Raw genomic sequence first — 10,855 nt, forward strand, 5'->3', positions numbered from 1 at the left:
CTTTGCTGGTTTATTCCTCCTGTCCACTGGAGCGGAGAAGTGAAAGACACTCTGTTTGTGTCTTCTGTTTGCTGTCTCCATCGTATTCTCTCTTCTCCTTTCTTGCTCTCCCACCCGCCACCCTCCCCCGCCACCTCTTCCCCACATCTATCCATCCACCCTGCAGGGGTGAGAGAGGGAGGATAGTGTTTTACATCGCAGGTTTAGCCGCAGCATTGGACAGGCTAAGTTTTGTCAACAAGACCAAGAGCCGCTTAGATTTGCAGCAACATAAAGCGATCTGAGGTTTGAATCTGGGTCGAAGGGAAGCGGGCCTAATAGGGATGTACCACCAACTGATCCAGCTTCAACCTAATCTTTCTATACCAACTTCAGAAATTAGAAAGCCATTTTAGATATTTAGCCTGTTAAGTCTCTAATCCTAAAATCTCACATGTCACGATGCTTGTTAGCTAGCAATATCTCAGTAGTCCTGGATTGTCTCTTTTCCAGCCGGTATTCAGTGCAGTCAGTCCACCATTATCCTTTGTTTCTTGGTATCTGCTGGAATCCCTCACTTTTTTTTTTCTTTTTTTTTTTTTCTTTTTGAGACATACCTACTTCCTCAGATTCTTCTTCCTGTCAACTTTGTAACATCAGAAAATGCAGAGGAAGGCTATTAAGCCATGAGTTTTAGGGAAGTTCGGTGAGTCATTGCCAAGTCTAAGGACGACAGGAACAGACAGACAGGCTGCTGGAAGCCAGTAGATCTCTCTGGACAGACTTTTGTCTGGCTCACAATTGATTGGGTCACCTCAGGGAAATGGGCTCGACCAAGACTGCACTGCATGCAACTTATCATTGTCCTCCCCTTTTGGTGGTGGATCTTTCTTAAAACTGATGGGAACATGAGATTCGCCCAAGGTATAGATTTACACCGCTAAAACAGACTGCGATAGACTGTGAAAGTGTGCTGCTGTTGCATCAAGATTTCAATTTTTCATCCTTAAGATTATTCCAAGGTTGTTTGTCCAGTCAAGGACCCCTTGGCATTCTTAGCCCTCACTTAGAATTGCAAGCAGCTTGTTGTATCACGTACTATAGTACAGGTAGGATACATATGCTTTGTCCTTCAGTACACTTAGCAAATTATAGCCCAGTCAAGGGGTGTAATAAAGCAGCTTAAGAGCAGCATAGTTTGAGGAGTGTCTGAGATAAAAATGTCTCGGCACTAGTCAGTGGTATATTAATGAACCTGCAAATTACTGCATCGCCACCAAACCATGGTTTCTTTGTCAAATGCACTTCCTCAATGCCAAAGTCTCTATGTGGCAAGAGTCCAGCTGGTGTCTTTGAGATACAGCAGACTTAAAAAATATATGTTTTTAAATAATTTGTATTCCATTAAAGTTTCAAGGGAGTTAGGGCAGCCATGCATATTTAACCCCCTCCTGTCCCATGGCAGAAATTGAAAGCTGGTGAGGTATTGAATTACCACATGTGTAAAGTAAGACGCAACAGTCATAGTAGTTCACACCTCACCTGCAGCAACATGGTGTGTTCCCTGCCATATCTCCGATACAATTGGGTTTCAGAGAAGGAGGGCTGCTGAGGCTGCCGTGAAACATGAGTGCTCCTGGTTCTCTGTCTGTGTCTGTGCGGTGGCTGCCTGCCAGAAACAGCAGCCTAAGAGAGATTTGTTACATAGGAATTGTGGGCTATCATTAAGCTAGCATATGCCCGGGTGTTTATTGTAAAAGATAGAAGCCTATGGCAGGAGGGTTTATTGTAAAAGATGGGAGCTTATCACTTGTAGCAAAACACATGTGGGCTGCAAAAAAAAAAGAAAAAAAAGGGGGGGATTTCATTGTATTATTTTCCATTAATTTGTCCACACATTGTGATAGCCTGTGGCAATGAAATGGATGAGGAGGAGGGAAAGAGATGTAGGGAAAGTGTGAGACACCAGAGCTCATGGAGAGAGAGATGGAAGCAATAACGAGACCTACAAAACCCTGTCCCTTAGCAGCCCAAGTTTTCCAAATGCACTTTATGCCCAACTCATTTAAGTTGTCTGTGTGTTTGTGTTTGTCTGCCTGTGTGCGTGCGTGCGTGTGTTTGCCAGTGCAAACGTTACCGCTTGACCTTGAGTGATTGCAGATGATGGCGCATCTGTGCCTGTTTTCATTGACCTCAATAAAGTGGGGTAAATCTGAGACAGATTAGGGTATTGTGCAGCAGCAGTGATACCACTTCCTGCTAGCGGTATTACCTTGTTATTATCAGTCGGTTTTAACCCATAATACACAGCGATTTCTTGTCGGCGTGCCCAAACTGCATTAACTTGGTTAGCCAACATCATGCTGCAGTTTAAATCACCCCGCTGCTGCATCAGAACACATCAGGCTTTCCTGCTAACGGCTGCTTACCACAAATCACCTCCTATCAGTTCTCTGGAAGCACCGAGTCTAGCAGCGTACATCAGCTCATAGCTGTAGGGCTTTAACACAAACTGGCCCTTTTCTTTTATTAAATTTAATCTGTTATACCCAGTGCCGGCTTTGTTTCACGTGATCCTTTGGCAGATTTTCAACTATTGTACTTAAAATTGTGTATTAACAACTACCCAAGGCTGCACATGGCAACTTTGTGATTGGTCTCTGTAAAAAAATGTTTTTTTTTTTTTTTTTGCCTCTGTACTGAGAAACTGATTTCTGTGCAAGATAAACAAATATTTTCTGACAACCTGAAGTTTCTCACAACTCATGTTTTAGCCTCTGTTTTTTCAAAGCCAATGGGGTATTTCTTTCAGCCAACTCTACTCTACACAGCTTGACTTCTTTTATCTCTGTTTCTAAATCAACCATTTCTGTTCTCATTTGTCTCTCCTTCCCAGAGCTTTCCTTCAGACGAAGGGTGGCCATTCGCCAAGTACCTGGGAGCATGTGGGCGTGTGGTAGCTGTCAACTACGTGGGCGAGGAGCTGTGGAGCTTCTACAACGCACCCTGGGAGAAGAGGGTCGACTTGGCGCGCCAGCTGATGGACATCGCCGAGCAGCTCACCAACAACGACTTTGATTTTGCCCTCTACCTGCTCGATGTCAGCTTTGATAACTTTGCAGTCGGCCCACGCGATGGAAAGGTTATCGTTGTTGACGCCGAGAACGTTCTCGTGGCAGACAAAAGGCTGATCAAGCAGAGTGAGTGGCAGCGTCCATCATTACCTGAACACACATGTACTCTGTGTGTGGGTGTATCTTCATACGTCTGTGAATAATGCCCGATAGTTATTACCCCAATTGCTATGACAATTTGTCTTTGTTCGCGCAGATTGCACGTCTATCACACTTTAAACATTACCACCTCTGAGGCGCCATAAGAGAAATGCTGCTCATTTTTACAGCATACTATTTACATTAACACTTAAGGCTACTTCACACTCAAATTATAGAGCTGTCATTGGTGGTTTAATACTTGTTTGAGATTTATTGCTTTTCTTAAATGAAAAAAAGTGATAATTAACCATTCATTTTATTCATAAGACTAATCATGCAGTGGCTGTTCGTCCTTTCCAAAGTCTAATTGAGTATTACAGACTTTCCAAAAGCCAGATTGTGATTTAAACATTGACCAGAGCTCGGATTCTCTAGAAAGCTCTGCACTTAATGTGAGGACTATAACAGCCAACTGTAGCTTATGAGGCAGTGACGAAGGTTTGAGTAAGGGCCTCGAGGGACAGACGGCTGTGGGCAAATCTGCACATGCTTGAAGCCTCCTCTCTTCTAAGAATACATGCCTCCAGCAGCCCTTCTGCCTTCGACACACTCGTCCCCATCAAAGCAAAGATAGTTCGGATAACAAGCCATCTCCTCTGCCCTAGTTTTTTTTTTTGCCTCTCAGAATAAACCTCATAACAAGGACAGAGAGAGCCATACATCACACACTCAGTGTGGCAGTTTCCTCCACCTCAGCCCCCCTTCCTGGGGTTACTTCAGAGAGAGGGACGACCACCCAGTCAGGCTCTGAGATTTGTCCCGTCCTGTGGAAATCCTATTAAAGTGATAAACTGTTGTGTCGCTAGGTGTTGAGGTTCGACCATTGTGCCCTTTGACAGATATGAACTATTGTCTGTGTCTGTGTGTGTGTGTGTGTGTCTGTGTGTGTGTGTGTGTGTGTGTGTGTGTGTGTGTGCGCGTGCGTGCGTGCGCAACAGATTGTGTGTGGACACTTTTTTTTTTTTTTAAGTTGGAGGGGAAGTGTTGTGATGAATTAATCCTGAGATAAACTGCTGTTTTGCCAAATTATAAGATCTAACACCAGAAAACCACAAATAGATGTACAACATGTCAAGGTCTGTCAACATGCCCTGTAGTTTCTCCCCTTGAGTTTATACTTGATTTCCTGTGCGATTATGTTTGTTTGTTGGTTTTTACCAATAGCTGCAATTTTCCACCCTGTCACACTCGCCCTTTGCAAGTCCCGAAGCACAATCCAGGTTGAGACTCCCTTTGTCTGGCCAACACATTTAGAGCTTGACAACTCAAGCTGCTTACCCTCGCCCTTCAGAGTTTAAGCCTCAAGAATGTTTATGTGCTTCTTGTGTGTTTGTGGGCCTGGATCTGTGTGTGTGTGTGTGTGTGTGTTTGTGTGTCTGTGTGTGTGCCAAGAGCCAGGTTGCAGCAGGACGAAGAGGGATGACGGCAGTAATGAGCATTACGAGGTCACGGCCATGTGTCGGGACAGCGGTAGGAAATGGGCACTATAACCTCCCAAGGCTCCAACAAGCAGAGAATCCGATCCCTACAATTAGAGCCCAAGTTTGAAAGCGAGTTCAAGTGTGTGTGGTGCGAATCTCATCAGTCTAAACTGAGGCCAATTGATTTGCAAATCAAACGCGCAGAAAGCTACGCGCCGTTCCACCCTCTCGTTAGGGGCATCCATATTGATGCGGCGGGTTTGCGGCAAGATAAAATGCATGCCGTGTTCAAGTTGTGCCGTGCGCGGTGTGTTTGCACAGTCCAGTGGTGCGAAAGGAGCCATTCCCCATCATTGGGTTTATAGCGTTTGAGGATGGTTTCACCCCCAGTGGTTTTTGGAAATACATGCTGTATAATGTAACACACACTTCACTCACTCTCATTCTCTTCCCTCCTCGACACGATCGCTGACTGACTTACACAAACACACATGCAACAGCACTTGTCACACGCACACACACACGCAGTCTCTCTCTCTCTTTCTCTCACTTTCAATAATCCAACACGGGCGTGCATTGTGAAAAACCGGTTCGTACTCTTGAATGTCACCAGTAAGGCCACGCTAACAAGCATTTCAGGCCCAATGTCCCTTCTCGGCTCAGCCCTGAGAAGGCAGAGGAGTGAGGTGAATGTATACAAGTACGACCTGAGCTCCTTAACATGGAAGATTCCACATACGTAAGAGGCACGAGAGGCTAGACAGCTTAGCCTGTCCACTGCTCTCCCGCTCATTTGAATTGGAAATGATTTTGTTTGCTTTGGAAATGTTGTAGCTTTGTTACACTCAGTCCTGCTGTAAGAATGGAACAGAGGGGATTGAGGTACAAGCAAATAGACCTCAGACTTCTTTTTGCTTTTAGTTGAGCCTCAAAGTGCTTTTTTTTTTTGCTGTGCTCATCTTCATCCTTGAGCATGAACCTTCTCCTCCCTCCTGTTCTTTTGAGGCACTCTGTTTGCGTGTGTGTGTGTGTGTGCGCGTCAGTGCGATTGAACAAGAATAGGACAGTCTCCTGATGCCATCTGTCAATCAGTGCTGAGGTGTGATGCATGGCCAGCTCTGAAACATTAATTGCTTTCACCTCACCTTGCTGCTTATGCGTGCATCTCTTTAAATGTGTGTGTGTGTGTGTGTGTGTGTGTGTGTGTGTGTGTGTGTGTGTGTGTGTGTGTGCGCGCGCGCGCGCGCGCGCGTGTGTGTGTGCACGCTCATGGCATGCATACACAGGCAGATCCATCTTCATCACCTACACTGATTGAGGTTGATGTGCCCCTCCTCTTCAGGGGGCCACATGGGCCCCTTGCTAACAGGGCAGCGCTGGATGTTTGATTGAGCTGTTCTGATGAGCCAGAGGAGAAGTGCATTACAACGCTGATACACTGATTATGTGTTTGCATCCTCTGGGTCCGTCCCCCTCCCAACTATGTTATTGATCTGCTTTTTAACGCACAAACCAATAGCTCTCTCATCATTCCAGGTTATTTTCCCCCCCGCACAATCCCCTTAAGAGAAAAAGCAACGTGAAATGAGCTTGAGAAAGAATTTTATTTGCTCAATAAATCTGGAAAGTGGTTCATTTCTGTCAAATGAAACGGTAGATGAGTTGTTTGGCTGTGTGCTTTGAAAACGAATTTCGTTTTAGTGCCCGTGGGATGTCAAAAGTGGCACCTTGGTCCTGTCAGCTTCTGGTCAGGTTAATGTCATTGAAAAACTCTTGTTCTTTAGTCAGATGCGGTTGACCAGTGGATTGTTATCACTTAAAATCAGTTATGTTTCAAATTTGATGGTCGAGAAAAATTCTCATGACACAAAAAAGAGGCCATCTACTGTAAACTACAGGCTGGTTGGAGCTCCTAAGCCATATACAAAAAATGTTTAAATGCATTTTTCTCTGCAATAAATTCAGGACCTCGTGGCTGTATGATTTTCATCAGACAAACTTTACAAGACCTAACATCCTGATCTCAGTACATATTCACCTGATGAAAGCTGTAAGAAACAAGATTATGATCCAGTAAATGCTTTTATATATTTGAAATGAATGTTATGCATCTACGACTCCATCAACATAATTGACTATTTTTTACGATCAGTATATTTTTTTTTTTTTACAGCCGCGTGTTAATTCAACTGTCTCTCTGTTTCCCTGCAGACAAGCCAGAAAACTATGACGTGTGGTATGAGAGCCGCTTTGAGGAGTGCGACAGGGAGGCCTGCCTGTCTTTCTCCAAGGACTCTCTTTGTTCCAGGGTCACTGTGGACCACAACTACTATGCCGTTTGCCAGAACCTGCTGTCGCGGTACGCTACGTGGCGGGGCACCACTGGAGGCCTCCTCCACGACCCTCCCGCCCACATAGCCAAAGATGGACAACTCGAGGTTCTGTTGGACGAGTGCACCAAACCCAAAAAGCGCTACGGCCGCTTCCAGGCGGCAAAGGAACTGCGCGAATACCTCACTCAGCTAGCTGCCGCTTCCTCCTCTGCTACGGCCAGGTAATGAATGGAGTCGGCGTTAGCCTTAAGCACTGAGAGACTGGATCCTGTACTCTTTATCTCTGGACTCTTAAGATCCTGGTTCTTGTACATGATGTCATTCGCTCCCTTTTGTGCGCTGGAGCAGGAAGGTGTTAGAGGTCTTGCATCAGGAAGTGTAAGAATCAAACTTCAAAGCAGATTTGTTAAAGCTCAAGCTTTTACCTGACTTTGCTCCTGTGTGAAAAAGGAGTATGGCGCTAAGAGATTCTGGTTAGAACCAGGATAGAGAAGGGATAGAAGTAACTTCTCCTCTACCAGGGTGGTCCTGCCATCTCTTTGGGGGAGGGAGGGGGGGAGAGAGAGAAAGGGCTCTGGTGAACGCACCCTTCACTGGACCCAGGCTAACGCAAACCAGAGCGTCCAGGCAAACAACAGCAGCAACATCACTCAGCCCTGAACACATCCATCCTGCCGTTCACTCTTCGATTCATCAGAACTGTTGTGTTTTATAACATTAAACCCTAACACCTGTTTCATTATGCCCCCAGGATCTCTTGTTGGTTTTTTTTTTTATTTCATTTTATTTTTCCAGGGCTGAATTTAAGTAGATTGGTGCGTTTACATTTTTGCTGTGCCATGGCTTTTTTTTTTCTCTCTGTAGCATGGCTGCAGGGAAGGTGGAGGTAGCATGAATCTCCCACTTTCAGGCAGCAGGGAAGGCCGAGCTACTGCGGGTAGAGCAGAGAGAGGCAGGGGGTTGGGTTTTGGCTTTTCAAGAAAAAGAAAACCCTCGACGGCTATATAAGTCCAATTTCCTGCTACTTCAATCAATCACTCGATTTCCAGGTTCCAGGATTGTGGCAATCATCTTTTTGTTTTTTGGAGTGTTTTATTTTTCCCTTTAATAGGAACCAGAGAGAGTGAAAAAGTGGTACATAGGAAAAGGAAAGGGGTGATTGGACAGTGGTGACCCCTTGATGCAGATGTGCCTATACCAAAGAGGCTGTATGTAATATTAAAAACCCCGAGCAGTAGAGTGACAGCACCTTTCCCTCCAGTTGTTCCCCACTAGAGCTGTCCAAAGGAACCTTAATGTGTACACAATCTTCTTATGAGCCAGCAGGCCGGCATACTGACTTTCTCCTCAGTACCAAGACAAAGATTGCCAATACTTCCTCTCACACAAGCCCCAATGCTTTGCTAATATCCCTTAGGATTGATAAATGATGATGAGTTCAGCCCAAACACATTTCTCTGCAATAAGGTTGAAAAAGCTTGACTTAAAAAAAACAAAAGAAAAAACGGGAAAATGAAGTGATTCTTAAGAGGACTGAAAAACACCATAAAACTGGCCTCCAGTGCCAGATTCTCTTTCTAAATGTCTGTAATCGATAAACGAATCCTGTTGTTAAACGTCTCCTACCAGTCTTGGGTGCCATAAGCTCTATCAAGCAAATGGTGTAATAAAGGGAATGAACAGATCCTATTTTCTTTTTCTTTTTTTTCCTTGCTCCGGAACCGGCTTCTGACCTGTATTTTAGGTTTTACAGGCCCGGAATTTCAGTTGAATATTTAAACACTAAGCACCGCTTAGAGGTCGGGTTGATTTTACATTCGGAGGACCAGCTAATTAAAGCATAATCCCAAATATAGGTTCATTGGGGAATGGATTATTAGAAATCTTCCTCAACGTTTAACAAAAGAAAATCCCCCCTTCTCGCCCCATATGTTGCGTACGTCATCTGTCTTGAAGTTGTGACTCAGACTCTTAAAGTCCCAGTGGAGTGTTGTGTAGCACGGTCAATGAACAGGCCAATAATCTAGTAAATATGAGTCACTCACACATCAGAGCCGTTGCTTTTGGTCTCCTGCAAGGCCAAGAGAGCTGATGTGACCCCTGTCAGTTTGGAAAAGCAATAAAGAGAGGTTTGGCTAATGTATTTCTGGTTTTGGAGCATCCCCCTCCTTTGTTGTTAGATATATTTCTGTTTTTCCCCTGTCTGGAGGAACCTGGAGGGATTTGTACGTGCATAACTAACTGTTCACTTTTGTACTGTAATTTTTCTTTTGAGTATTATATCAGCATTGTCTGATTTTTCCTGTGCCTTTCATTCAAAAGTTGTATTGACAACTTTTAGTGGGTTTAAATATTAAAATAAATGAAGATATATATATATATATATAGATATATACAATTACGCTCTGTGTGGACTCTTCTTGATTCTGTCTCAATCTTGTTCTCATAATTGACCATGTAACTTACATATTACCGTTTTAAATTTTAATTCAGTGTGGCACAGCTGGATATCAGTGTTTGCCAATTCCCATTCCTTTTTTCTCGTTCCTCCTCCTCGATTTTGATCTTTCATATCTTCATCTTTCCTCTGATTTGGATCCTAGCGCGGGTTCCCTTTGTTGTGCTCTCCACTCAGCTAGGATGCCAGTCCAGTCCTTTCCATATTTGGTGGAGATCATTTTTGATAAGAGTTTTAGAGGAGCTTTAATTCTAAAAACATAAACCATATTGCATTCTCACATACATAGATACTCATTGCCGTATGGATTTTATTTTTTAACTCGGCTCTTTCTGCTCATTATTTTTGTGCGTGCGTGCGTGCGTGTGTGCATAGTATTTTTAGTGTGTGTGTGAAGTATAGTCCTTGCTAATTCAATAGCTCTTCTGTCTCTCGCTGTCTCTCTCTCCCTCTCCCTCTCTCTCTCTCTCTGTCTCTGTCTGTCTTGAGCCAGCTCATGCTCGTAGCATAAAAGCCTGTGGTGGAACAAAGTAGTGCTTGAGCCAGAACCAAAATTAGAAGCTACATGACTGACACTCACTGCCTCTCTTTCTCTCTCTCTCTCTCTCTCTCTCTCTCTCTCTCTCTCTCCTCTCCCCCTCCCTTTTTTTTCCCCCTCTGTCTCTCTCCGTGGTCATTTCTCCACCTCTTCCCTTCTCCTTCTCTGTAATTGTGCTTCTCTTTGACACACCCGCTGGTTTGTGTGGAGAGTTGATGTCACACTCATTGTGGTGAAGTGCTGTTTAGCCCTCTGCGCTGTAGCTACACTTAGCCCAGCTGATGAATGGCTCCGGGGTTGGCTGGCTATAGGAAAACACCACAGAAAACGAATGAGGCACCAGGCGCTCTGCAGCCACCCTCGAAGTTTAAATAAACATGAGGCCATTTCAAGGCACAGCCACCGGGGACTTTGTACATTGAACAGGAAGGAGGTGGATATGATGGAAAAAATAAATAAAATGAGACAATACAGTCGAGGAGGAAGAGCATCTGGAAATGTATAAACTCTAAACTACAGCAAATATAACCTCAATGCATTATCCAATTTGCTGCGAGAGAGTTTCCCTCCATAAATTGCAGTCTAAGTTGTCAAAGCCACAATGGAGGCAAGAGCAGCTTATTTTTTGCATATTGTGTTTCGCAGCTTTGCAGCCACTACCCAAAGGAAGAGTAGATATTGTTGTAATTCATCTGCCAGTGGTTGAGACGATGGGGAGCATTACAAACAGGTAGCAAGTAATTGTGCTGTCTGTCATGTGACTCCCTTTGCCATATCAGCACGCACTTTGCGCAAATCCAAAGCATTTTGAAATCCAACCCCGAATTCCTGCTTATCAGCATGCGGGAAGT

The 10,855-nt window shown here is 44.4% G+C and overlaps 1 protein-coding gene across 2 annotated transcripts in view; it reads left to right on the forward strand.

Moving 5' to 3' along the window:
- Positions 1 to 9,409, forward strand: part of dipk2ab (divergent protein kinase domain 2Ab) — a 25,704-nt gene extending 16,295 nt beyond the window's left edge. For both annotated transcript variants that reach the window (XM_023420088.2, XM_087177641.1), the window contains exons 3-4: positions 2,876 to 3,179; positions 6,887 to 9,409. In XM_023420088.2, coding sequence (XP_023275856.1) covers positions 2,876 to 3,179; positions 6,887 to 7,233 — 651 coding nt within the window. In that variant the 3' untranslated portion in view covers positions 7,234 to 9,409. The remainder of the gene's footprint in view (positions 1 to 2,875; positions 3,180 to 6,886) is intronic.
- Positions 9,410 to 10,855: the final 1,446 nt, after the last annotated feature.

The sequence above is a fragment of the Seriola lalandi genome, unplaced genomic scaffold (assembly GCF_002814215.2).
Source record: "Seriola lalandi dorsalis isolate HSWRI2012SDOR001 ecotype SW California unplaced genomic scaffold, Sedor1 jcf7180002054616, whole genome shotgun sequence".
Taxonomy (NCBI): Eukaryota; Metazoa; Chordata; class Actinopteri; order Carangiformes; family Carangidae; genus Seriola; species Seriola lalandi.